We start from the raw sequence: 27,681 nt of genomic DNA on the forward strand, positions 1-27,681 counted from the left end.
AGGCACAGTGGCAACCAGGTCTGTCTCCGAATGTGACCTTGCCTTGACTTTGTGGCGGTTTGCCAGGGCCTCTGTGGGCTCAGCAGGGTGGCTTCATTCCTCTGTCCTGGGCTGGTTAGGGCAGGCTGCAGCAAGGGCAGCCCCACGCCCTTATTCTTCAGCATCTGGCTTTCCTCTGGCTGCGCTGAATTCACAGCGGCAGAAGGGCAGGCTGGTAGTCCATAGAGCAGGTGGCCTCCTTCGGCCGCGCCCCAGGGAATGAGCTGCAGAGGCGGGTTTGTGGAGTGTCAGCAGAGCTGTGTGCACCGGGACAGCAGGGGGTCCAGGGCTGAGGTGCACCAGCAGAGCCGTGTGGACCACTGGGAGGCACCGCTGGTTGGCTGTGCTGCTGGAATGGCAGTGCTGCCTGTGCGTGGATCAGATTACACCCTGCCTGGTCTCGACCCAGAGCTGAGGGCCCCAGATTGACCCACGCGTTGAAGGGGAAACGTGCACGCTGTGCTGCTTCCGTCGTTTAACAGGTTCTCCTCCAGCTCAGCTTGCTCTCAGCTCCGGGAACTGATGTTTCCCACACTCCAATTTAAACTGGCCAGAGCTCCAGAAGCTGGGTGGGGGCTGGAGATTGGGCACAGGGAGCGTGATTCACCCCCGCCGTGGAGAGTCGGGGGCTTGGTCCAGTCCTTGCTGTGCTCTGTGCTGTACTCTCGGCATGAGTGGCAGCACTGGGGCTGTTGCACGTAGACTTTGTCCCAGAGAAGGTGAGCACTGGCCAGCCCCAGGCCCTCCCTTTTTTACCATCTACTGCAAGCGGGTGCTGTGGGTTGGGCCTGGGAGCCAGGCTTCCGCAAGATTTTCCACACAGCCCGATTCTCCTGGGAAAGCTGAAGAAACGGGCTTGGCAGGACTACTCTGGAGCGGATGCAGAACTGGCTAAACCACCACCATGAATCGTTGTTAATGGGTGGAGGAAAGCGACTCCTCTGGGTCGGGTGGTGTTTAACATCTTTGTTAATGACCTCGGTGCAGGAATGCAGAGCAGACTGGTCAGACTTGCAGAGGACACAAAGCTAGAGGGGGCTGCTAACGCCTGGGAGGGGAGAGCTAAAATTCAGCAGAATCTTGGTAAAGTGGAGATCTGGGCTATAAACAATGCAGGGACATTCACCCGAGAGCTATAAAGTGCTGCCCTTTGGGAAATGCCCACAGACAGACTGGGGGGTGAGCTGGCCTGGCAGCAGTGTGGCTGGGAAGGCTCTGGGAGTTGTGGTGTATCACACCCCAACAGGAGTCAGCAGTGTGGTGCTGTTGCAAAACAAGCCAAAGCAGAGGCAGAGCATGCCAGTCGCAGGAGGCAATAGCACCACTCTCCTCTGCGTGGGTCTGGCGTCCGCTGGAGCAGTCTGTGCAGTTTTGGTTGCCAGTGCACCAAAAGAACGTAGGGAGATTAGAAAGGGTTCAGAGGCGAGCGGCAAAGAGGAGCGTGGGGCTGGAGTGCAGACTTGGGTGAAATTTCTGGACAAACTCTCTAATGGTCAGTCTGGTGGGGCAATGGACTAGATGCCTCAGGAGGGCAGAGATGCTCCTTCATGGGAGGTCTGCCAAGGGAGGCTGGAGCCCTTGTGGTCCCATCTAACCTGTGGCTCGGAGGCACAGTGAGGTTCAGAGATGGTTGCTGGTGCAAGCCTGGGCCAGGCTGGTAGTGGCAGAAAGTTGTCCCTGTCTGATTGGCATTTGCAGCCCCAAATCAGTGCCCTAGCAGAGAGGTGCCAGCAGCCCAAATGCATCGTGCAGGGGCTCAGGTTGGTGCTCTTGTGCGCTCCTGGCAGGGAGCTGGGAGGCTGTGAGTGCCAGGAGCTGAGCTCCTAGGGCTGGGGGAGCACGTGTCAGCTGGCACAGGCAGCGCTGTCTGTTCTGTGCCGATGGGGCCGTTGCTTGGACCATCTGGTGCCAGAGGGGCCTGGTCAGTGCTGAGGAGCGTAGCCAGGACTGGCTGAGAGGCAGAATGACGTCTGGGGTGGTAGTTGAGGTGAGCTGGGAGCAAAGTGCCAGCCTGGCAGCGAGGCTGATTGGAATGGTTCCCTGGGGCAGTGGTGGGCTCTCACTTGGAGTCTGTAACAAGAGGCTGGATCCGTTTTATAAGCTCTGCTTTGATCCTGCCCTGGGCTCAATGGTTGTGGTGGTCCATCTGGCCTGGGAGTCTGTGCATCCCGCCCCCACCCCGCCCCACCTTCCCAGCAGGGGATTTCTGTGCGTGCTCAGATCCATCGCAGCTCTGCTGTAAGACAAGGACGGGAGTCACATGTCAGGGCTTGGCCGGGGGATTCACCTTCCTCTGCAGTGTGGCTGCCTGTTGGCATCACCGAATGGCCTCCTACCATTGCTGGCACTGGGGGCTTGCCTCTGTCTCTTGAGCAGTCTGAAGTGCTCTGGGGTCTGTACAGGGGAAGGTGGGTAAAATGTAATGGCCTACTTAAACAAGGCTAGGAGAGCTGCCCTAACGGTCCTTTACCTTAAACTCGGTGAAACTTGCTTGAAACGTAAGCCGGGCTGGAGGTGAGCTGCCCTGCCCTGTGCTGGCTGGGGTTGTCCCATCAGTGTCGCAGTGCTGCGGCACCCCGGGCAGTGGTGCCTATCCCTTTGGGATCCAGCGCTGCTCTCGGAGGGAGCCAGCCCCGTGGGAGAAAACACAGCCCTTTGACTTGTCCTAGAACAGCCCAGGCCGCGATGCACTGACCAAGGAGCCATCGGCTAGAGGTGGTAACAAGAGTGCAGAGCTTCAGATGTACCGGGGCAGGAGGATGTGGCCTCCCTGGGCAGTGGGGAGTGAGCTGACTACTCTCCTTTCATCCCTACCTCATAGCCCTTGGCTCCTGTGGCCGGAGCACCCCTCTGCAGTGCCACTGGGTTAGCGAGGGCTAAGCCGACGCGGGTGAGGAGCAGGCAGTTGGATAGATTATTTCCCCTTCCCTGCAGCTGGGGGCCCTTCCCATCCCTGCTAACCCCAGGCAGGGGCACATCCAGCCCACTATCCTGCTTCCATCATCCCCATGATGGTTCTGGGGATGGAGAGATGCCACAACCACTTCTTGCTGTCTGAGGTACTGTCCATGGCTGGCCGCCTCCGTCTCCTCTCTTGCTGGCTCCTCTGGCTGGTTGGGTGGGGTTCAGCCCCGTTGTGGAAGGCAAGCTGAGGCCCAGAGCAGCCGTGTGGCTGGTCTTGGGTTGCACAGGCAGCCAGTGGCATGGCCCTGGCCCCTGGACGTTCCCTCCTCTCTGCAGTAGTAGGGATGAGAGAACTTCCCCTGGGACTTTCTCCTGACCTCTTGGCCAGTGGCTTGGCCCTGAAGCCTGACTGGTGGGTGGGCCCTTTCAGAGCTCATCCAGCGTGTTCCTCTGGTGCATACGTTCAGCCTGCCCCTGCTGCAAAGTCACGGCCAGCGGTGTTTTGCACCGCTCTCCGCTCGGGGTACCCAGTGACCATGCCCTGAGCTGGAGTGTGTGGGGCACCCAGCTTCTATCTAGCACCATGGCCCAGGGGAATGCAGGCCAGGGACAGGAATGCTTGTGACAGGAAGGCCCCTTGTTGAGCAAGTGAACAGTGCTGTCAGTACGTCCTTGCTGAGCCTTCGGTGCCAGCTTTCGCCACAGCTGCTCCCAGAGCTGAGCTGCTGGCCCCTGTGCCCTAACAGGCTGAGCTGTCCGGCTGCATCGGCCCTTTGTTGCGGGCTGGCTGCTGGCTGGGGGTTTCTGGATTCCTGTGGACCAGGATGGTCCCCCTGCCCCTGCCCACGTTGCTGGAAGCCATGGCCCTGGGTACAGCTGTCTGCGGGAGCAGGCCTGTTCCAGGGGATGAGGTGCTGCTGGGCAATCAGAAGCTTTGCTGGGTGAGGCTCTTGGCCATTGCTCTGAGGCCCAGTTGGCAAAGGTGGAAGCGGAGGCAAGGAGGCTTCCCTGAGGGCCTCGGGCAGGGCACTGAGCGACAGGGCTGGGAATAGAGTGGGACTTCTGGGTTCCATCTGCCGACTCCTCCCTCCTGGTGTTCGTGGCAGGGGCTATAGTGGGAGGGACTGGGGATGCTGAGCACAGGGTTTGGCAGGTGTGTGCGCTAGCTCCAGGCATGGTCTCGGGCTGGCTCCAGTGCCCCTGGCGTGGGGTCTCTGTGGCGTGGTATCATCTTGGTTACGTACTCCAGCTTCAGAGGGGGCGGGCTGGGAGATTTCTATGCTCTGCCTGAACATGCAACGGGTGGCCAGTGGCAGGGAGCTGGGCAGTCAGCAATGCCTTCCCTTTGCTAGCCTGCCTGGTGCTGCAGGGCTGCTGCAGTGCCGTGGACCTGGGTCCCAGCAGGCAATGTTCCCCCGCCATGCCTGGCTGCAGTTCCGCTCACCTGGAGCACTGCTGCCCACCCCAGAGGTGGCTGCATTTCAGCACTTGTGCCTCTGCTTAGCACTGGTAGTTGCAGCTCTTGTGGGAGTGCAGGGGGATGGGAAGCTCTGGAGCAGTGTGAAATCAGAGAGCAGAGGGTAGCAAAAGCCCTTGCAGGTTGCTGAGGCCTGGGCGTCTGCTTCCCAGACTTGTGTGAGAGTCTCAAAACTCTGTGCCAGCTGCTTCACAGCCCACTGGCTCTGAGTGTGCCAGGGCTGGAGCAGGGCTTTGGGCTGCCCTGCTCGGGATGGAGGGGGACCAGGTGGTGTCGCACCCATGGCTGCTGTGTCAGTCTTGCTGGTTGTCGGGGAGCATGTGGGGCCTTGCTGGCGATATGAGACATGCACAGAAGGTCCCTCTGGGGCAGCGTCTCGCCTCTCCCCTGTGGGAGGAAAGCTGCTGTGAAGCCAGCCAGCACCGAGCGGTGTGTGAGCCTGGGTGGCTGCAGTGCTGGGGAATGGGATCAAGGTTACAAGCCCCAGGGACTGAAACTTTCCAGCCCCAGAGCAGACGCCGCCTGAGCAGCTGAGGGGTGGGCTCCTGGTCCCCTCAGCCCTGACCACCCTCAGGGTGCAGGGCCCCCCGGAGGGTGCTGACACGGGGCAACAGGACTGGAGTTCGTGGCCACCTGCTGAATGACAGTGACTTGGTCCACCTGGGTCAGAGATCTCCCCTGGGAGAGCCAGGCTTGTGTTCCAGTGCTGGTCCTCTCAAGGCAGCCTGACCTGCTGTCCCCTATCTTGAGCTACTCGCTCTTGCTCTTGTCCCACAGAGCTGGATTCCTGCAGACTCCGTCCGAGCAGGTCTTGTGTTGGGAACCTCTTGCAGCTTGCCTGGCCCTGCTGCTGGCTCTGCAGTACAATGGTCCTGGCTTTTCAGTGCCCTTGGAAACCTGCCGGTTCAGGGGTCTTGCTTCCCATGCCCCTGTTCTCAGGGAGGGGTGCAGAGCCCTAGTGCCAGGACACGTGGTGCTTTCATTCCCCATTCAAAGCAGGCTGGGGGGGTGAGTACCAGCTCCGCTCCTGAGCCAAGTCCATTCAGTGCCTCCCCCGCCCCATGGGGCACGGAGGGCTGGGTGCCTGGCTCCTCAGAGCCGCATCGGGGGCTAGCTTTGCTGCTGAAGCTGTTGCCTAATTTTTCAACTGCAGCCGAGGAGGTGGGATGCTGCTCTGTCGTCCCAGAGGGCAGGTGCCAGTCACTGCCTGGGCGGCCCTCCCAGCCGGGTTGCTTGTGTCGACTCAGGAGTCGAAGTGAGCATGTGCAGCCCTTCCCCATACTGCACTTGGTGCCAGCTGCTCTGGTTCCACCCCCTGCTTTTCACATCGGCGGAGGGCAGGAGGCAAGCCGCAGACTGCTGTACAATGTGGAATGGGTCAGACTTCAGCAAGCAGCATTGGAACAGCTTGTGCTGGCTGAGCGTGCAGAATGGAGACTCAGCATTCTCCCTGCTCTGTGTAACGAGCTGCACATCCCTTCTCGAGAGAGCTGCGGGGATGGGAGCAAAAGGATTACCTGGGGATTGAGCCCCAGCCTTCTTGGCTGCTTTCCAGGCACTCAGCCTGCAGAGCTGGTGCACTAACAGGCCTGGAGTCAGCCACAGGGAAACGGGCTGCTGACTGCTCATCCTAGCAAAACACAGCTGCTGGAAAGCAAGCCCAGCTCTGCTCCCAGACACCCGCCCCCTGAGCAGCGTGGGGCAGCGCCCAGCTCCAGGAGGCTGCGCACCTACCATCAGCCTTAGGCCCTCCACTGACATAAGGGTGCATTTCCTGGGAGCTCCCTGGGCTGGGCCACCTACTCCAGAGCTGGCCTTGCGACTCAGCCAGGTGGAGCTGGAAATGAGCCGGGGGCGGTTCCACCCAGAGGCAAGGAGCAGATTGTCCTGGTGCTCTGAGGGCAGATGTCTGCAGTGACGGGCAGGGTGGTTTTCTCCTTGCTCTCCTTCAGCTGCTGTTCCACGTGGGCTATTGGAAGGCCAGGGTCTGGCAGCCCAGGGGTCTGTCAGGAAGAGGGGAGAAAGGGAACAGCAGAGCTGGGAGACACTTAGGGGTTGCCTGCCTGCTGAGCTGTCCCCTTGCGGCTCTGTACAGACGCTGAGGGATGGGGCCCCAGGGACAGGCTCTAAAGACAGAGTGGTTGACGCCCATTACAGCTGGTGTACGTGAGGCAACCGCAGCCCTCTCAGCCCTGGCCTGCCCCTGCCATGCTGAGAGCCCAGCAGATAGGGCAGCGTGCAAGGCCAGGGCCTTGTTGTGGAAATGCGGCTGCTCGACTCTCGCCAGGCGCATGCACCCTGCAGGGCCGCTGATGCACTCTGTTCTGGGCTGCAGCCTCGGCCGCTGTTGAGACATGGGTGGTGCTGGGAGAGGCAAGTAGCGCTGCAGGACGGCTCGTGGTTGTCACCGGAGGAGGTGTTGCGGGTGTCAGTCGGCAGGGTACTGCGTTCTCTGAACACGCCGTGACGTGCCAGGCAGTCGTCCGCTTCCCTGGAGAGTGAAGGCCTTGTGCCCTGCAGCTGGGGGAGCCGAGTTTTAGTGAGTGCTGGGACCTGGCATGGCAGCTGCGGAGACAGCAGGGAGGAAAGCGTGGCTAGAGGGGGGCTTGTTCAAATGCCCTGTGCCCCAGCCTGGTGCTGGCGCTTCTGCCCTGGCACAGTGGGTTGTGTGCGTGGGCTGGGAAGCCCTCAGCCCATCATAACCACCTCCAGGTCAGATGTCCGGGGCAGAGCCTCTGTGGAGGCGCAGCGCCTTGTGGTGCAGGGTGCGTGTGCCAGGCAGATAAATCACCCACATGCTTCTGCCACCGTCTCCTTCAGGGCTCTGGTCACCCGGTGTCCTTCGGGGCTGTGGCTGGGGGGCACCTGTGCTTGCTCAGAGCTCTTTGTCGTGCGCCTGTGGGAGGGCTGTGAGCGGGGAGGTGGCTCTCTGCAGCACCTGGCTTGGCTAGGAAAGCCAGGGTGTGTGGGCTGCTGGTATGAAACGGCCTTCTGCTCCTCTTCCCGTGCGTGCCTGGGAGGGAGCGGAGGTGCTTATTCCTGGTTGCCTGGCATTTCGAGTGCTGCCTCTGCAGCTCCTTTCCTCCCTTGCCCAGCCGCTGAGTCTCCCCTCCCCGGGCTGCCAGCGGAAGCCCCCGGAGGGCTGAGTCCGGGCGCTGTAGGCTGCGAATGAGCCGTGCCTGCCTGCCCCTCTCGTTGGAGGTGAATTACCGCTGCACTCGGCCAAGAACAATTCATGAATTTGTTTAAAGTAGCGTAATGTCATGGCAGCCAATTTACAGTCTGGGCTGGGCCCCGCCTGGCACGTGGGCATCAAACCACATCCGCTTCGCAGCTAGAGACAGGCACGCCGCCCCCGTGTGCGAGCGGCAGAGGGCTTGGCTGCTGTCCCTTCCCCTGCATGGGCCCTGAGCAGGGCTTGGGGTTGTCTCAGCCCCAGTGTGCTGTCCGCAGAAGCCCGCTGCCCCAGCGCCCAGTTCTAGGCAGTGAGGCCTCGTCCCGGGAGGCCGCCTGCACCAGAGCTGTGCAGCTGCTCTCTGGTGGGATGGGCAGGAAACAGCTGTTCCGTCCTTCCCTGCCTGGGCTCCTGCTGGGCTCGTGGGCCCCAGGGACACTGCCAAGCCTCACGGCTGAGCTGCAGCTGCTCTTGTGCGTGGTGTGCTACACGTTACATGCGTGACAGGGTGTAGCAGTGTCCGGCGTGTGTACAGGAGTGGGCGCTGCCAGCACTGACACCCGCTCCCTGTCTCTGGTCTCGCCATCTTCTCCCGGGCTGACTCCCCTGTGGCTTTGTGTTGCAGAAACATCGCAGAGGCCCTAGTGAGCAAGGGCCTTGCCACAGTCATACGCTACCGGCAGGACGACGACCAGCGATCCTCACACTATGACGAGCTGCTGGCTGCAGAGGCACGGTGAGTGGTGGAGGGGGTCTGTGCTGGGCCGGGCGGGGGCCTGCGGGAGAGTGCGCCAGGCGGTGGAACAGGCAGCAGGACTGGGGTGTGAGCTCTGAGGACTGGGGACGGAGGGAGCACTAGGCTGGGGCAGGGCTGGACTGAGCTGAGGTGCTGGCACTGGGCAGGGACCACATTAGGGTGTTGTGGTGACTGCTTCCCTGGCTAGCACCAGCTCCTAGGGCAGGTGAAAGCAGAGCCCCCCTTGGGCTGAGGGGAGCTGTGTGGGCTCACAGAGCCAGGCTCAGCCCAGCCACTCCTACTGGTAACTCCCTGCTGCAGCCAGGCTGCTCCCCTGCCCCAGGAAGGGGGATTGGTCCTCTCCTCCTAGGTCTGCTTCCTAGCTGAGCTCCCCTGCCCTGCAGTGCTGGCTGGGCTGGGCTGTGCAATGCGGCACTGGTGGCCCTCTGCTGACCTGCTGGCTCCACGCTGGCTTCTCTGGGGCCCTTGTTTTCCCAAGCTGTGCCCCTCCTCCTGGCTGTGTGACTTGCCTGAGCTGGGGGTGCTGCTTGGGCCCCATTTGGCTGGACTCCCTTGGCCTCGCTTGGCCATTGTCCAGCTGCCTCACAGGGTGCGAGTGCGGCACAAGCCCCGGTGCCTTGCGCTGCAAAATGATGGCCGGTGCGGCAGAGGGCTCGAGTGCTGGCAGCCAGCCAGCCCTGCTGGGAGTCCGCGTGTACGGCGTGGTGCATTGGGATTCTCCCTGGTAATTCGGGAGCTCCCAGCAGGCCGATTGAAAATGCCTGGGAGAGGGTCGGGCTCTTTGGCCCCTTGCATGTCTCAAGTGTGGTCGGGCTGCGGGGAGTTTGGGTGTTTGGGTTTCCTTCCCTGGGGCCCTGTGCGCAGGAGAAAGCGTCTCAGGCTTCTTGCCCAAGTCCTCTGCAGAACTGCACCGAGTGGATTCCAAGACCTTCAGACACATTCTCTGCTCGTGTCCTTGGGGTGGGTTAGCTGGTGGAAGAAGTGCAGGTGAGCAGTCCCTTTGCCCGCTGCGTTGGGGGTGTGGAACCCAGCGCCTGCCCATCTCTACCTAACAGCAAGCCGGCTCGGGCAGCTCGCTGGGCTGGGGGCAGCTTTATGCCGGGGGTGTTACAAGCCTTCCCACGGGCCTGGGAGTAGGTAATGGGGATAACGCCTATCTGAGGTCCAAACTGAGGCATGGAGGTTAAGTTACTGGGCTGTCAGCTGGACAAAAGCAGGCAGCCTGGAGTGTCTTCTCTGGGGGCCCTCAGCTACTGTGCTGCACTGCTGGGTGCCCATTGACAGCTGCTGCAGCCCATGCCGGGCCTGTGTGTTTCAGTGGCTGGGCACTGGTGCCCAAATGTACCCAGCAGAGCCAAGCTGCCTGTGGAGACGTTGCCAGAGTCAGGGTCTTGGCTGTCCCTCGAGGGCCTGGATCCAATGGGCTGGGGCAGCATTCGAGTGGCTGACCAGGTCAGCATATGAAGAGCAGAGGGGAAGGGAGAAGCTGTGAGTGGCACGTGGCGATGGGAAGGTGCCAGTGACTGGCCGTGGGAGCGCTTGCAGGAGCTCTGCCAAGCTGGAAGTGGCCCATGTGCCCTCCTCCCTGCGGCCCATGTAATGTAGGCCCCCGCCACACTGCCAAGGCCCTTGATGCAGTGAGGGTGGGTCAGGGAGGGCTGGAGAATGGAAGGGAGTGGGCTTGCTCTGGCCAGGTGGGCCCTGCTGGGCTCAGCAGTGTCATGGGGTTCTGGCTCCCACGCCTGGCACATGTTCCAAGCCGGTTATGAGCCTTGGGCGGGGTGGGGCTGGGCACCCCGGGGAAAGCCTAGGCTGGAATGTGGTGGAGATTGACCTTCGCCCTGGGTTTCCCAACGTTCTGCCTGAGCCAATCCTCAGCCTTCTGCCGCACTGCCTGGCATTGACGCTGGCCTGGAGAGAGCCCAGCAGCTCAGGCTCTTGGCTCCCTCCTCAGCACGGGCCAGGTCTGATGTCTGCACCGGGGGCCAGCTCCTAATTAACCCTGGGGAGGGAGACCCAAACCACACTGGGGCTCATGGCAAGGCCTGTGCGCTCTGGCCAGGGTAGAGTGAAGGGCTGTAGGGTAGACAGCACCGTGGTGCTGAGTCTCCTGAATGGATACAGCCTGCCCAGAGAGCCGCTCTGGATGCCTGCCTAGGCAAGTGGCATGCGAAGTGATTGTTCCTTGGTCATTAAGAGTTCGCTGGCCATCAATTACTCAAGTGTTATTAGAAACAGAAAGAGATGGTGAACCTGTCTCTCCAGGCCACAAAATGATAGCCCTGATGTGTCTGGGAAGCACAGAGGTGAAGCAATGTCTGTTACTATCAGGGACGTGCGCGTACAAAACCAATTATCAACCCCGTGCTCCCAGGCGTGCACAGGCTCCTCGTAGCTCCCAGGGTGCAAAGGGCCAACAGGAGTGTGGATCATACAGTGGCTTTGCCAGAGTCCTTCCAGTCCAAAGTCAGTCTGCAGCCTTCAGCCGGCCCTGGGAGCAGGAGCTAGAACCTGAGCTAATATAGTGGGCACAGTAGGACATGCTTGAAGGGGGCAAAGGATGGCATGGGGGAAGCTGGCCTTGCTCTGGGGCAGAGTTAAGGAGGATGGACTCTGGGAGCAGAGTTTAGAATGAGGATGGGGGGCTGGTATCTCTCCTTGATGGAGTGAGGGCGGGGAGGCTGGTACTGCTCTTGGGGCAGGGTTTGGCTCGTCTGTTCGCCTGTCTCGACTTCCAGATGTTTAGGGTTCTTCTTGGTATAATCTAACCCCAGAGTTTTGGTCTGAGTGGCTGTTCCCCCCTGCTCCTGCCATCTGTTTGGTCTGTTTCCTCAGCCTGAGCTCCAAGGAAGCATTTCTGATTCTGAAGTTGTTTTCCCTCAGGAGGGTGACTTTCCCACTCTTCCTCTGGAAGCCCCCGTTCTTTTCCCAGATCCAGGACACAGACAGCCCTGCAGTGTGAGGGCTGGAGTACTGGGGGCCCTGCATGTATCTTGGTGTGTGGCTGAGCACCCCAGGCCATGCCCAAGTGGCCACGGGAGGTGAGGTTCAGCTTGCATAGGGCATGTGACCCCTCTGAGACATCTGGCTCTGCTGCTGACTCCTCATGGGTCTCTGGGGCTCCCCCGCAGAAGTGGGAGCTAAGAGATGGGAGTGGGGTCTCTTCCCTTGGTGCCTCTCAGCCCTACTTGCATGGCATCCCAAGTCCATTCTTGGTAAGCTGTGCGCTCTTGGGGCTTGTGCTTCTCTCAGGGGGATGGGCATTGTCTCGTTTCTGTGGGAAACAAAAGCCGCTGTTTTCCAGCCCCCCTGGTCCCAGGCCAGATTTCTCTGCAGCCTCCCTGAGAGAAGCCACGTCCCACCATGCGGAAGTTCTGAGGCAGGGATTTCACAGCTTCCATGCTGTCTCAGCTTCGGTCATGCCTGACGCTTCCAGATGCTGCCCGTGGCTCTCCAGGGGCCCTTGGGGGTTTTGGAGTCAGGCACCAAACTTGCTGGCCCTGCCACTCCCTACCTGCTAGGCTGGTTATCTCTGAAGCCTATTGCCCGTCACGGGCCACTGTCAGGACTTGTCCTGGCTGCTCGGTGATGCTCTTGTTGATCCTCATAGTGCTGGGGAGGATCCCTTGGGTCCCATACAGCCTTTCTCCCAAGGCTGCTGCAGGCTCTATGGCTGGTGGGTTAATCTCAGCACAGCCTGAGATGTTAGCGCTACTGGAGCCTCCAGAATTGTGCTAGTGCACTGTCCCCTCTAGCTCTGCGTGGGAGGAGATGAAACACGACTCGCCTTGGTTTGATAGTCCCGTTCCCTCCCCTTCCCTCCCAGTCAGATCCCCTTTCTCTGCACTAACCAATTCCTCTGCTAGCCTTTAAAGAGCGGTGTGCTGCCGTGCTCTCCTGCGCCCGTGCGCCCGTAGTCCTGGCTTCCTTGTGCTGTGCAGAGCTCTGTTAGCCCTATCCCCACGAGTTCCCCTACCCAGCCACCCCGCCCTCCCCTGCCCCGAGCACTGGACCTCAGGTGTGCTGTGGGTGCGTCCCTCTGCAGCAGTGCTGACCATTATGGCCCACCCACCTGGACGGCATTAAGCAGTGCTGGCGGTGTGTGGATCTGGTTCCTGTTTCTTGCAAAGCTGTGATGGCATCCCCAACCCCACGTGCCTCTCAGCTGGCACATCCCCACCCCCTGCACAGCCTCTTGGCTAGAGCAGTCTCGCTTTCCCTGCCGTGCCTCTGCCCCTCAGTTAGCATGGGGTCACCAGGGCCTCTGGGATACGGCTCGTGGCAGTGGTCTGTCTGTAGGCCCCCAGCTGGCTGGCTGCCTGATGAAAGGCGGTCACACCTTTGCTTGGCTCCTTCCTGGGGCTTGCCTTGTAACGTTCACCCTCTGTACCCAGAAATCTGTGCTGGTTCCTTTCATTTGCTCTGGAAGGGACTTAGCACCTGAACTAAGTGTGACTGTCTGCTGTGGTCCTGCTTGAACCTAAGCAAACAGCAGCTGTGTTTGCAATGGCTCTGACTGCAGGGAGGTGGGGAAAGCAGATTCTTTCCTCCTTGGTGTGCTGATGTTGGAGGCTTTTCAAATACAACCAGCTGAGGGGCTGTGGGAGCGGGAGGAGAAGCCCCATGCAGCAAGGAGTGATGATAGCATCTGCCACGAGAGAGGGCCCTGTTTGCTTGGGATCATGCTCTAAGGCTGGCCTCAGGGAGGCTGTTTATAATGCTTTGCACTTGTGGAGTGTTTCCCAGTTGCAGATATCAAAGGGCTCCCAAGGCAGCTGAGTCTCTAAGATCTTTATTGACCTCAATCTTCCTGATGCCTCTGAGCAGAGTTTATCATCTCCATGTCATCGACTGGCAAGCTGGGCCACACAGAGGCAAAAACGCTTGCCCCGGGACACAAGGAAAGAAGTCAGATCCCAGGTCCAAGTCCCAGTGTCGCACAGGACACCCACCCTCTGCTTTCTGTCAGATAGAAGACAAGCCAGGGCTGTGAATGAAGGGTTCCCACTGCAAGGGTAGAGACAAGACTTGATGAACTGGAGTTAGGGCTTGGATCGGTGCCTTAGGGCAAACCTCCTTGCGGGGGCGGGGGGAGGGTGCTGCTGCAGGAATTATCCCCAAAGCAACATTTATAAACCCAAGACAGAGTGCAGGTTCGACTTAAAAGAAACCCAGAGCTGCAGAGACATGGCAGTGTGCTGCTAAGTCACCCAAGCACCCTTAGCTCTGCCCTAGGGGGGACGCCGTCCAGTCTCCATATCAGTGTAACTGGTATGCACTGGTGTTTACGATCTTAGGTTCAAGTGATTTTTTTTTTTTTGACGTCCCCCCCTTTCCTTCCAGTTCTTTACTCCGTGGTGCCCCCACAGGTAGAGTTGAGGTTCGGGTGCCGTAAGTAAGCTTTCGGCAGTAGCGCTCCTGGGACTTTGGAAATGAGGGCCAGGTTCTGTTACTCTGGATTCACATGTGTAAGTCCACAGAGGTGAGTTACTCTGGGTTTACGCTAGTGTAACTGAGATCAGGTTCTATTCCCAGAGCCTATTTTAATGAGAGGAAATGTTCGCTGAGACCTACTGCCCCAAGGACCTGGAAGTGCCTGAACTTCCAGCTGGACATGGGGCAAAGGCAGAAAGCATTGTGGCTTAACAGCTCCCTCAAAGACCTGCGTACCTCAGATCCTGGCAGCTTGTCTCTTCAGCCCCACGCTGGGAGCCAGCTATGCCCCCTTAGGGGATCCAGGCTACCAGATAAGCCTCCTTGTTCCTCATGTGACACATTGACCTCTGTTTTGGAAGAATGTTCTTCTGGAGCAAGCTGGTGTGTGTGGGGGGGGACCTCATTCTCTGTATGCACACATCACCCTAGGCGTGACTGGACTCTCATGAGTTCCCTGGTGGGAGGCCATGAGGAGTATGGCTCCTCTGAACAATCCTCTCCCCCACGCCCCAAGCGTCAGGGAGTGTGTTTGGGTGGCACGTGGCAAGCAGCTTGCTATAATCACTCACTGCTAGCAGTCTAACAACTTCCCTTTCAGAGACCGAGCAGGTAGCTGCTTTCCTGCAAACAGCCATTCACTGCTAAGCCACTTATCCTTGGAAGCACAGAGTGCTCGCATTTCTAAACATCTGTGCCTACCACTTACCAGGTTGGCCTGTTCTCCCCGGCTCCCAGAATGATACCCCTGAGCAGCCTGATTGCTCTGCAAAGCCTCGGTGGGGGGGGCTCTGAACCGTCCCCTTGTATTTTGTTAACGATCATGGGCCAGCCTGAATAGACGTACGCCTCCTGTCTAGAAGCAGCCATTAGCAGGCCCAGTAGGGGCCGTTTGAAAAGTCAGGCGCTTTTATTTCGAGGCTGAGCTGCAGAAATGAAGGCAGAATGCAGAGGGGAGGAGGGAGTTTTTGTACCAGGATCTGTCCCTGCTTCCCAGTGACAGGTGCCTTGCTTGGGATACCGCCCCATGTGAGGAAATACCACTGAGCCCACCTCTTGGCAGCCTGGGCACTTGTTCTTCCTGTCCTGCTGGGCCTCCTCTGGCACCCCACAGCAGACACTGCGATCTGGTCTGGCGATCCAGCCTTGCCCCAGTACTCAGGTGCCCAAAGGTGTGTTGCGGAATCTGCTCTATATAACAGAGCCCTGTTATAACTTGTGTGTTGATTAACTGCAAACTCTGATGGATTGGGGATGTGTGTGTGTGAGAATCACCCCAAACACAGAGCAGGGAGGAGCCCAGCTGGGTTTTGAATCACAGGCAGCAGTTGAAAAGGCCAGGGTGGGCAGGGAGAGTTGGAAGGCAGCTAACCTGTGCCAGAGGGGCACCCCTCGGGCTCCTCTCCCCAGGATGGGTTGGAATGACTCTCTCTGCCATCTGCACTGACACCTCTGTACTGCGCTGTGCCTCTGTCAGCTAATAAACTCCCTGTTCTCCTCCAGAGTGAGAGTCACTCCTGCCTGCGGACGGGGTGCAGAGCTTGGGGACCCCTAAACCCCATTACACAAATGGTGGATTTTAAGTGGCCAGAGGGGTAGCACAGACCAAAGCAGATGACCAAGCAAATAACACACCATGTAACAGTGTAAGTGGGAGTCTCTAAAGAAGTTGGTCTCAAGTTGCAATTTCTTCACCTGTTTTGTTTTGCGGGCAGGTGACAGTCTCTCAAGTCAGCCCCCACCCCACGAGTCCATGCCTGTCTCCAGCCGATGGAAAGGGCGGATGGGACTTGGCAACAGGCTGTGAAGGGCAAGCCACCTTCTGGGGCTGAGAGCGGGGCACGGGGAGTAACAGGGGCTGTGGTCGGGGACTTGGCTTTATGTGCAGTGGTCCTCGGCAGCGCTTGGGGCTTAACTCGATTCAGCGCTCCAGGGGGATGGAAAGCAAATGTGCACACTTCTGTGAAACGGCGGTGTTTTACGAAGCTCGTTTGTATGATTTCTAAAAGGGTTTTGTTCAGTTTTTGTGTAATCTGTTTTTAAATTGGAATTCCATCATGTGCGTGTTCCTCTTCATCCCTGTGCACTCTTATCATTTGCTCTGCTTGAACAGAAAAGGGCTGTAGTCTGTCTGGTTTTCAGTAATATTTTCATCTAATTTTCAACCTTTAAGCATTGATTTAGCTGTGCCAAAACAGAGCACTGTGCCCAGGTTTGCCCTTTTATCCCTTTTCTGTAAGGCTTATTGAGAAGCAATCCCATTCCAGGGTCATCCTGTTTTTCTGGCTCACCTTGGTTCACGCTCTTTCAACGTTTGCTTGGTTATGTCACTTTGAGGCTGCTACTTGATTTGGTGATTCTCTTCTCTGTTTGGTTTGATAATACAGTCCCATTCCAGGCACATCCCCTTTTCCTGACACAAACTGTTACATTGCTTTAAGGTGTGATGAGAGGAAGTTGTAGACCGAATTTAATGGTCCTTGCTCTTACCGTTTAGGAGGAGCTCTTGATCACAGACAAATTCTCTAAAATAGGTAGGTCCCGGTCAAGCCGGATCCACTTGGACAACCAGCATGGTTGCAGGCCTGGCATGCTCCCCATGCCTAGTCCCTGTGAGCAGGGAAGGTTGCCACATTCTGACCCCTCTGCGGCATCCACATATTCCTTGGGAATAGCCATCCCCTGTGGAAGTCTCCAAGGATCTGCCAGGCCTAGGTGCAAGAGGAATTATGCTGGGTAGAGAGCTTTACCCACCATGCTGCCTGGGTCTCTGGAAGCCCCCCAGCCTGTGCTGGGAGCCTGTGACTAAGTCAGCAGAGTCTCCTGGCCAGAACCCCACTGCCGCCTCTCTGAGGAGGTGTACTGGTGGACACAAGCGCCATCTCTGGCTGGGACCTGCGTGGGCCAGGATGGTGGAGAGGGGTTCCTGAAAGAGCTGCATGCTCCTGAGTACTGTTCTCCAGTCACTGTGCTCCTGGCCCACTCTCCGATTGGTGTGGTCCAAGGGGTGGTCACCTCGTCCCGTTGAGCTGTGTCGCTGAGGCAGAGGTGATGTGGCCGAGCACATAGGGCTAGGAGTGTCTGGTTCCCCATCTGTAACAGAGTGCTGATGTCCTTTCTCTGGGCCCGTGGACGAAAGGCGCCTCTTGGCAGTCTCATGCCCACAGCTGTACAGCAATACCCATCTCTTTGGGAAGTGAAACCCCACTTGGCCTTATTAGAAAGTGTGCTGAGCTCCCCCTGCTGGGCTCTGCCGTGTAATTAACAGAATATGTAGACATCACTGACCTGGCCAGTGCCGCGAGTGGGTGACCTGCTGCAGAACCTTCATAAGCGCTTGCTCCGTTAGAAACACCTGGAAAATAGACTTGGCATTTGCAAATGGAAAAGGACAAAGCTGTCAGGGCAAAGAGCTGTTCTGGGCTTTAGTAAATGTGCGTTACCCTTTAACCTGCTGTCTGTTCTCAGAGACCTTTCGGTTCTGGTGAGCGTATATGGGGGTGTTGTCTGCATCTCTCGCCCACTTTCCTCTCCACCAAGTGATACAAGCCTCACGTTGCCCAAAACTTTGTAAATGTTCCATCTAGCGTCACTTGCTGATGCATTTGCAAACAATGCACAGAGGTGCTGGACTGGGAGGCAGTGTGCCTTTGGTATTGAGTGCAGTGCTCCAAACGGCCGCAGCCCTTCAGCTCCCATTGTGTTTGAGCTTGCCATTCTTTCAACCACTTTTTACAAGTCCTTGTAGTGCTGTACAGCCAGGGGGTGATTCAGAGAAGTCCCGTGTCCTGTGTTATGCAGGAGGTCAGAGTAAGTGATCACAGTGGTTGCTTCTGGCCTTGGAATTTATAAAATTGGCTAAAGCTGTGACATTAAAAAAATGTTGTGTGGTGCTTAGAACCATGGAAATGTTAGGCTGGAAGGCATTTGAGAGGCCATCTAAGTCTGACCCTGCTCCAAGGCAGGATGTGGTATACTTGCGACGTTTCTCCAACCTGTTTAAAATTTCCTGCAGGGATTCCACAACCTCTCTGGCTAACTTGTCAGAAAATTGTCCTAATATCTCTTGCTGCAGGGTAAGCTCAGTGCTTCTAATCCTACCCTTGGTGTGGCTGTGGAGAACAATTGATCAATATTCTAATTAGCTTTTACATATTAGACACTTATCAAGTCCCCACTCAGCCTTCTCAAGACTAAATGTTCCTAGTTATTTAACCATTCTTTCCTCATAGATCAGGTCTTCTAAAGCTTTCCTGGTTTTGTTGCTCTCCCCTGGACACTCTCCAGTTTGTCCACATCTTTCCTAAAGTGTGGAGTCCAGAACTGGATGCAGGGCTCTCGCGCTAAGCGGATGGGGACCGTTTCCTACTGTGTCTTACATGAGACACAAGAATATCCGGGTTTCTCGCTGGCGTTGCATTGTTGACTCATTCACCTTGTGATTCGCTAGAATCCCCAGTTCTTCAAGATGTGTGTGGCTGTGGCTGCTCCACATTAAGTGCACTAGTGTTCCTGCACCTGGGACCTTCAGTAGCAGTGCCAGGGGGCTGCACATGTGGTATCATGCCAGGAGTGGTGTCCATAGAGCACTGTGCAGTCCAGCCCCCTTACCCCCTTCTAAGCTCTCCTTCCCTTCTCCCCTGCCCCGGCCTGGGCGGTGTCCTAGCAGAGTCCTTCACAAATGTCGGTAGTGTCTTTAGAGGTAATGAGTTTCCATTCAAAGTAGATAGTTGCTTCTCCTTTATTGTCCCCTCCCCAAAAGCCACCCAGACTTTTCTCCCTCACCCCCCAGTTGCCTCTAGCTGTGTGTAGGTTCTTACGTTCTTCCTTACAGCAATGCTCTCTGTGCATGGGGTTGCAGCTGGCTTGCCCATGTTTGAGGTGCCTCTCCTGCCCCAAGGCCATCTCCATGAGGTGACCGACAGTCCTAGAGCATCTGTTTTCTGGCAGAAGGGCACCTACCACAGAAGTGCATCCCCTCCCCCCACCCCCCAACCTCAAGGTGAAACTGCAGGCTCAAAGGGTCATGACCTGGAGTTCACATTTAATTAGGAAGAACAGCTCTGTTGTGCCCAGCCTCACACCCTGACCCCAATACCTCTCTAGTGCAGCCGTTTCCATTAGCGCTGGCGTCTGCTGCATGAGAGAGACACCACACCAGTGTCGTGACTGTCAATATCCGTGTGCGCCAGCTTGCCACGTGGTGATGTTTGATACTGTGGCGGCACACTGGCAGTGCCAGGATGGCATGCCACGACACTGTGCCCCAGGCGGTGTTACTGCGTGGTAAACTGGTGCACTGTGATGTGCCCCCTGGCTTGCCACAGTAATGCAAGAGGCAGATGAGCCCTAAGTGAAGTACTGTGTACTTGTCCCTATTGACTTAGACTGATAGCTCTATCCCGCTGTTTCTCAAGGGCATTTTGAATACTAATCCTGGCCTCTTAAGTGATTGCAGCCCCTCCCACATTTGTGTCATCTGTACATAGTCTGAGCATAATCTCTGCTCCATTAGCCAGATAACTAATGAAAATATTGCCTAGGACCAGGTCCTGGACTGATCCTGTGAAACCCCAGTAGGTGTAGCCTGTGTTAGACAGTGAGCCATTGTCAACCTCTCTCTGAACATGTGCGTTGAACCAGTTGTAACCCACCTTCTGGGTAACTTCATCTGGGCTGCTTTGCCCTGGGTTGCTTGTGAGAAGGTCCCATGGGAGAGTGTCAAAAATTGGACTCGTGTCAAGCTTCTCCTCAGCTGTTTCTTCCCCCATACCTATAAGGGCAGCAATGCTGCCAGAGAGGGCAGTCAGAGGGGTTTGGCCCCATTTATTCTTGACAAGTTGACACTGAGCACCTGATTCTCTTCCAGACTTGTACATTTCACTTGCCTTCTGGTGTTCAACTTTTCGGGGCTCATGTCTGCAGGCTTCTCTCTGGATGCCCGAGAGCTCACAGGACTCAGGAGCTTAGTCTTTACATGAAACCCCAAAGAGTGCAAGACAACACCGGGGGTAGGGGTGGGGGAACAGCCTGTCTCTGGGTTGGAGCATTTGGACTCTGAAGCACTCCCATGCAGTGTTCTTAGAACAGACTGCTGCCCTTGCCCTGAAGTCTGACTGTGATGCATCATGCAGCTGTGGGTGAGTGGAGGGACTCGCAGCAGATCTGGCTCTTAAGGAGAGGGTTGCCCCGGATGACTCTGCCCATAAAGTGCACTCAGGCAGACCCCAAGGATGGCTGTCTTCTGCTTCCAGATAAAAGCTGATGTACAGATGACTCCCTGTTCTGTCTCAGTAACTGGCCCTTTTGCAGTGTCATTCACTGGCTGTTGACCCTGTAAAGTACAGGTTTTACCTCCCTAGTGCGGTTTGGTCGGGACCTGACAAGGTCCCAAACAAGAGTTTGCCAGACCAGGGGAGATCCAGAGCTTCTACTTCAGGTGGCTCCAGCCTTCCCCTCCCTCTGGCCCAGCTGGGCTCCCTGGGCTGCCATGGGACTCCGTCCCCTGTTCCCACCCTCCTGGCGCTGCCACAGGGCTCCAGCGCTGCTCTCTGTCAGGGACAGTGGGGCTCCAGCTTCAACCTCCGTGGGATCAGTAGGGGCGCTGGCCTCCAGCCACTACCTCCCTCCACTGTGCCGCAGGGCTGCCAGGAGCTGTGGCTCCAGCTTCGGCCATGGCCAGCCATGCAGCCAGCTGCTGCTCCAGTCCCTGTACCAGTCCAGCCCCAGCCCCAGCCCCAGCCCAGGATATGCTGATTCTGCAACATCCATGGTCCTTCTGGACCATGGATGTTGCTGTACGAGAGTGTAGTGGATTTAAGAGGTTCAACTTGTATTCCAAATTCAGTGACTTTATTGACTACATCCCAGAGGAAGACAAGCAGGCAGGAAACTGGACTGGGATCCTTTTGTTCTTGTTTTGCACGAGTGGCTAGGCACCCCAGTCTGGACATTGGGCTCTTAGTTAGGCTCGAAAGCCTGCCGTTCTGGTAGGGGCAGGCAAGGCGGGTTCCTTACATTTGAGGTGGGCAATATACCCTGTTAGAGTTGTGGGCAATGTGCCCTCCCCATGGACAAAATCTGGGAGCTAGGGCTGTGCCTGAAGGAGCAGGCCACTATCAGGTGGCATCCCATTGGCAGCCCGGGGAGGAAGGGTTCTGTCCTGGCTGGATTGAGAAGATCTGTCATGGAAATTCTTCTCATCTTGTTAATATGCTCTAATAGTTATGGCTTCAGATGGAATTGGAAATGGGCTTCCTGTCAGTGCTATACTCTGTGCTAAGTTTTGCAGCTGTGCAGTGACTTCCCTGTACAGTACTGCTTCATTCAGGCTACTTATCTTATCTTACTTTTCTGTTTTACCTGGAGGAACTGATTTCCATTAGGATTGGAGGGCTGACTGCATATTTTGCATTTAAAATATTTCATGTGATTAAGCGCTGAAAGAAACGTTTATTACTTTTGATTCTCCCCGGCGTGCTTTTTCTGTTGATTCTCCCCTTTGTGCGGGGAACAAAGCCATTTAATTTGGTAACATGTACAAATGTTCTCTCTGATCAGGTACCTGCTTGGCTCAGGTGAGCAGCTGAATACCAGTAATTGGGAGTCACAGACTAGCAAGCATCTGGGCTCCCCTCCTGCATGGCACTGAGCTGTCGGTGCCATCCGGCGTGCACAGTGCAGATGGCAGAGCTCGCTTGGCTTTCCCACGCTGATTCTAGTTTGTGTTTGTTTTCCCTCCAACAGGGCTATCAAGAATGGCAAAGGATTGCACAGCAAGAAGGAGGTGCCAATACACCGGGTGGCAGATATCTCTGGGGTAAGGATCTGCTTGGCTCTGCCGGTGCAGCAGAGCCCAGGGAAGCATTGTTGTGTTAGGATTGAGCTGGGGGCTCCCCAGAAGGGATCTGGAGCTCACGCACTGGCTCTGATCCAAGGTGACAGACGGCTATACCAGACAGCGGTGGGGACGCCTAGCGGCAGCATATCAAGCAGTGGTGTGGCTCTCGCTTGGCTCTCTGCCGGGCCTTGAACCCACATGCTGGGCGCAATAAACCCACCCGGTTTATTGTTGGAGGGCTTGCTCTGTCTTCCAAGGGTGTTTGTAGGTTCTGGGCCTTTGTGCTACGTTGGCAGGTGAGGGGGTAGCTACTGAAATGTACGGTCCCTGGCAGCAGCAGTGGGACAGCCTGGCAGGGCTCAGGGCAAGAACAGGGCCTGATTTCTGACGACTGTAAAGAGCCCTCCGATTGAAACCAGGGTTTGCCCTTTAAAATTCTCACGTGCTGCAAGCGCCGTTGTCTGATGTGCTGGCATGCTGGGTGGGGTGGGCGCGGAATGCAAGGTTTGAAGCCCAGAGAAAGGAAGCGAGCTTTCCTTGCAGCTCGCTTCTCCATGGCACATCAGGGAAGCCGACCTCTTCCATCCTTGCCTCTGGTGTGCTGTGCCCTGGCAAGAGGAGGCGGGTGGGTTCAGCGCACATAACCCGCCGCTACTGTAGCTGATGTGGAAATGGGCCCAGCGTTGTCTCGGGCCTGATAGCCATGCCTGGGGAGCCCATTGGTGCCATTCCTCCCTTGGCCAGGAGGGCGCTGTCGCGTGGCCAGAGCAGGTTCCTTGCTCCCAGGAACTGCGGCGTAGTTACGTGGGCGGCATTGCGGGAGCAGCGGAGCCTCCATCAGGCTCATCCGTGGGAGAGGGGCCTGGAGGCAGCCTGCACTGTGGCCTCCTGGAGCGGCTCTGTGGCTGACCAGAGCAGTCCCATCCTGCAGCGGTCCCCTCTGCTGCTGGGGCCTGAGGCGGCTTGCTGCACGCCCTGTGCCTGGCCTGTCTGACTCAGGGGGTTGCCGTGGTTGAGTTGAAACTTGCATTTCCCTGGGTTTAATGCCAAGGCCTGGTCTGGGGGTGGGGGCCCTGTAATATCATGGCAGTGGGCCCCCAGGCATGTTAATTCCGTTAGTCTGATCTTTCAGGGCTGCAGCCTCGGCCAGTTACCCCTCTTCCTGCCCTGCCCTCCCTCCCTCCCCAGGCAGAGGGGAAAGGGCACAGTGTCCATGTGCTGTCAGTATAAGCCTGCCCACGGGGAGAGGCGTGGGGGACCTGAGTACGAGCATATGCAGGGCCTGGTCCAAAACCCACAGGGCCTGTCTCTTTGGTGGGGGACACCTTGAGGCCAGTGTGACCTTGTATGACGTGCTGTCTCATTCATTATTGAGCAGAGGCAGCCCCCAGCTGCCTGTGCTGGTGCTAGAAGGCTGCTGCATTGTTACATTTTAAAAAATACATGTTGGTTAAATTGTCCATGGGAGCAACATCAATTTAAAATCAAAGGTACAGCCTGAAACGTACGGCGATGCCCAGCCTTCGGTCGAAAGAGCTGTCAAGTTTGACCTTGCTGCCAGGATCACAAATGGCTCTCGTGAAAAGGCTGAACTCTTGTTTGTTTTGGAGGGAACTGGGAGAGTTAGTGGCTTTCCTTCCCTCTGTGTGCGCCTGTGCAGGCACGCTCCCCCTCACTGGGTGTCCTTGTGCAGGCAGTGCATGGCTGAAAGCCCCCTCCCCACACCACTCCCCTGTGCTCTCGACGGACTTCTAAGGGGTGCCCGTAACGTAACGGGCAAAACACACAGCCACTTTGCAAGGGGTGAAAGATGGGGCTCCACGGTAAAAGAGGGTCGTACATCACCGCGGTGCGACGCTTTGTTAATCTTTTTAAATCTTTAATAGTTTTTCTTAAATTGATCCCGCTCTTAGTTAGCTGAATGTCAGCAGTTGCAGGGTGTGATGAATGTTAGTGTGTGCTGAGCTGACAGCGTGTGCTCTACTGCTGCCAAAATAATTTAATGTGAATTAGCATCTGCGCTTTCCTCTGGCTGCGCGGTCATGCGCTCTGGATAGCCGCCTGCACCCAACATGGCATGGCAGTCTGAGCGGGTCCGCCTGGGGTGTTGCAGGTAATGCACCTTCTCTGTGGCTAGTGCAGGAGTGTTCCTGCCTTGTGCCCAGTGCAGAAGGTAGCCCAGCACACTGGAGATGTTTTCCGTTGACAGTGTGGAGAATTGCAGGAACCTGCTGGCCCCTGGCCATGCAGGACTCTTCCAAATGGGCGAAGAGGTGGGCTGATGCTGGGGGAGGCGTTGGGGAGCGGGGCAGGGGCACCCTGCACTGATTTGTTCTTGTAGCATTGTGGCACGAGCAGAGTTCCTTTTCCATACTCTGCCCCTCTCCTCAGCCTCCGGCGGGGGATAATTTTTTTTGAGAAATGGCACTTGGCCCTGGAAACACAACTGCCTTCCCAGGCAGGCTACCTCAGGAAGCTGGCCTCCGAACAGAGCTGTGTTGGGAATGCTCGGCTAGCACGCCACGCCATCAGCTGCAGCATTACGTGACTGGATGCGTCTTCACATCCTGGCTGTGGGGCACCAACAGGCAGGCAGGAGGGTCAGTGAAAGTGCACTGCTAGCCTCCCTCTGTCTCTTCTGCTGATCCCCACATGTGAATGGGCTCCCCTCACCCGCCTCAATTTGCTTGCAAGAAATTGCCAGCTCCACGCTCCGGCTGAGGTCATGTAAACCCTCCCTCTTGTGCTTGTCGTCTGCATGGGGCTCCTCTGTGCTGCTGGAGGGGAGTTTGAAGGTGTGTGCTCTGCGTGGCTATCCCTGCAGCAGGGCTGTGACTACCCCACCAGGGTTTGTAAGCTGCCCTGGCTGGCACCTGCTTTGTGGCGTGTTCACTGGTAGGCTGCCGTCGGAGCTATCTCAATGCATGGGCTGCGAGCAGCTGCAGAGCCTGCTGGCACCAAGCAAAGCTCTGTCCGACCTCTTCCCTCTCTGCCCCTGTCTTCAGCCCCCTGCCGGAAGGTGCTGCTGAAGATGGTGTAGGGCATCTGATAGATGCAACGAGTACTTAGCCCATCTGCCCTGGAGCTCTGCCTTTTAAGGTGGTGGTGCTGTCCTGGCAGGGCTGTGGTTGCTGCTGGCATGTCTGCTTTGGATGGGGGCTTTCCCCTGCCAATGCAGTGCCTTCCTTCCCCAGAACATGGGGGCGGGGAGGGGCTGGGCTGGGTTGGCCGAGCCGAGGTGGTGCCTCAGGGGAGCAGAGCGTCGCTCTGTGTGGTGCCTGTGCCCAGCGCTCATTCCCTGCTAGCTTGGTGGTTGCTCTGCAGCGCTGCTCTGTCTCCCTTGCAGTGCTGGCCCTGTAGATGCGCAGCACAGAGCTGGCAGTGCAGGGTCCGTGCTGCTGGAGCTCTGCCTTGCTCTGGGAGCACAGACGAGTGAGGCTGTGGACAAAGGAGAGCCCCGCTCATTAGCACAGTGCCACACCTCTAGATCCAGTCCCTTTTCTCCCTGGCTTTGTTTGCAAGGGGTGTCATTGTCCCATTGGCTGGGAGCCCCTGTGCTGTTCTGTCCCAGCCTGCCAGGCACAGTGTGTCTGCAGAAGGGGACATTGGAGCAGTGACATTGTCTCTTGAGGGCCCGGCTCAGTGTGTCTCAAAACCCTCCCAGCCTAGTGCTAACAAGGGAGCAGTGTAATTAGCGCCGGTGTGGTGGTAGAGAGGCTGGGCAATGCTTCCCCTCGGGTCCATCGCCTTTGGAGTCTCCTGCCACCCTTGAGTTTTCCTCTGCACCTGACATTGCTGTGTTCTGTGAGCCACCTGCTGTCACCTCCACGTCACCAGCATCAGCTGCTGCTGAGTCACTTGCTCCTTCCTGGGTACGTGTTGTCCGCATCACCCTCATACCGGCACCCATGTTTTCCACAAAGCCGCACTGCCTGGGCATGCATCTCCTGGCGCCCTGTGCTGCAGTTCCCACCCATACCCTTTGTTCTGCAGATGGCAGTTTGCACTTACTGCTGCAAATGCTTGCACAGAGTGGGGGTTGTCTGGTCTTTAGCGTCCATCTACTTCTGTTCTCCACTTCCGTGATCATTGTAATGTACAGCCCTCCCAGGGGCCAGGGTGTACAACCCCGCCCAACTTCAAGGCCATGCCCAGCCCTGCCACACCCTCTTGTAGCAAGCGCTTCACTCTCTCAACCCACACCGCAGCCCTTGAGATCTTCCGTCTCTCCTGTGACAGGGTTGGGAAAGGAGGCTACAGAAGAGCGATAGAGGGGAAATCTATCAAAACAAAAAAGCAGTCAAGTAGCACTTTAAAGACTAAAAAATAATAGTTTATTAGGTGAGCTTTCATGGGACAGACCCACTTCTTCAGACCATAGCCAGACCAGAACAGACTCAATATTTAAGACACAGAGAACCAAAAACAGTAATCAAAGTGGACAAATCAGAAAAAAAATTATCAAGGTGCGCAAATCAGAGAGTAGGGGGCAGAAGGGTTGTGAGGAGTCAAGAATTAGATTAAGCCAAGTACGCAAACGAGCCCCTATAGTGACTCAGAAAATTCCCATCCTGGTTCAAACCATGTGTTAATGTGCCGAATTTGAATATAAAAGACAGCTCAGCTGTTTCCCTTTTGAATAGTGGTGCGAAAATTTTTCTTCAGTAACACTCAAACTCTTAAGTCATTAACAGAATGGCCCACTCCATTAAAATGTTGACTAACTGTTTTGTGGATCTGGAGTGTTTTGTGCCTGTTAACCCTTTGTCTAAGGGAGTTAGAAGTCCATCCAATCTACAAAGCGTCTGTGCATTGTTGGCACATGATGGCATGTATGAGAGGGGAAATCTGTTAGCCCTAGATTAAATAGATCCCTGTTCCCTGAGTAAACTCATGAGAACAAATCCACAATCAGCAGGAACCTGCTATAATCTGTCAGGGCAATCAGGCCACTTAAAACATCTGGAGCCAATTAAGAGGCTTGCAAGCTCAAGGGAGCCAAGCTAATCAGGACACGGGCAGCCAATGAAGAACCAGCTGAGACTAGTTCTAAAAAGGCTCCTCTTCTGTTGGCTCCATGTGGTGTGAGGAGTGGAAGAGAAGAAGCTGTGGGGATTCTGAGAGGAGCAAGTGCAAGCAGGTACCAGAGGGAAGAGCCTGCGGTAGGGAGGGTGCTGAGGACCGCTGTTGGGAAGTGGCCCAGTGAGTCGTAGCTGGGACAGCTGTTGGGAGGTGGCCCAGTGAATTGTAGCTGTCAAACAGCTGAGACTTGATACGTTGCAGGCAGCTGCTATCACAGGTTCCTGGGCTGGAGCCCAGAGTACAGGGGGCGACCTGGGCTTCCCCCATTCTCCCATCCCCTGTCCAGCACTGGAGAAGGCCTGATTTCCCATGGAGGGGTTTGTCTGCTCAAATCGCTTGGTGGGGCAGCAGAGGCTATGTAGTTTCTCCTCTTTTCACTCTGCTGCCAGTGATCAGAGAGTTGGTGTCTAATCTGAGGGCTGCTGTGAGCCTCTGAGGCATATAATCCACCAAAAAGCGTGGGACCCACCACGCAAGAGAAGGAGCTTTGCCAAATGCCCCTATTCTCTTTTTCCTCGCAGCCTTGTTCGCAGGGCACCAGCAACTGGTTCAGGCTTCAGTCTGTGTAACACCTTTGCCAGTGACCTGGGACAAAAGAGCAGCTTACCTCTGATAAAGTCGGTGGTAGATCCAATCATCGGGGGGGGCAGGGGGGTGGTAACAGATGGCAAGGCCAGGCCACTGATACATAGCAACCTGGTGGCTTGGTAAGCTGGGTGCAAACTCTGTGCTAAGCGTACGGGGTACTCTGAGCACAAAGCGCACGGGCTGCGTGCAGGCTGGGGGGGCTCGACTGGGGTGCAGCAACTCTGCATGTGATCTGGGGGATAATCAGCTGAACGTGAGCATCTGGCATGACGTCCCAAAGGGTGATGTAGAGGGGAATCTGGAATAAGGGCAGAGAGGCCAGGCCAGGCCCCCTCTGGACTGGGAGCTGGTGGGAACTGCTGCTGGGCCCTGTGTCCCGAATTTCA

General features: G+C 56.8%; 1 protein-coding gene across 1 annotated transcript in view; it reads left to right on the forward strand.

Moving 5' to 3' along the window:
* The window catches only part of SND1 (staphylococcal nuclease and tudor domain containing 1), a 466,768-nt gene that overhangs the window by 268,250 nt on the left and 170,837 nt on the right, over nt 1-27,681 (forward strand). Inside the window, exons 13-14 of the mRNA XM_074976653.1 lie at nt 8,221-8,331; nt 21,532-21,604. Of these exons, the coding sequence (XP_074832754.1) occupies nt 8,221-8,331; nt 21,532-21,604 (184 nt within the window). The remainder of the gene's footprint in view (nt 1-8,220; nt 8,332-21,531; nt 21,605-27,681) is intronic.

This window comes from Carettochelys insculpta, chromosome 1, assembly GCF_033958435.1.
Source record: "Carettochelys insculpta isolate YL-2023 chromosome 1, ASM3395843v1, whole genome shotgun sequence".
NCBI lineage: Eukaryota > Metazoa > Chordata > Testudines > Carettochelyidae > Carettochelys > Carettochelys insculpta.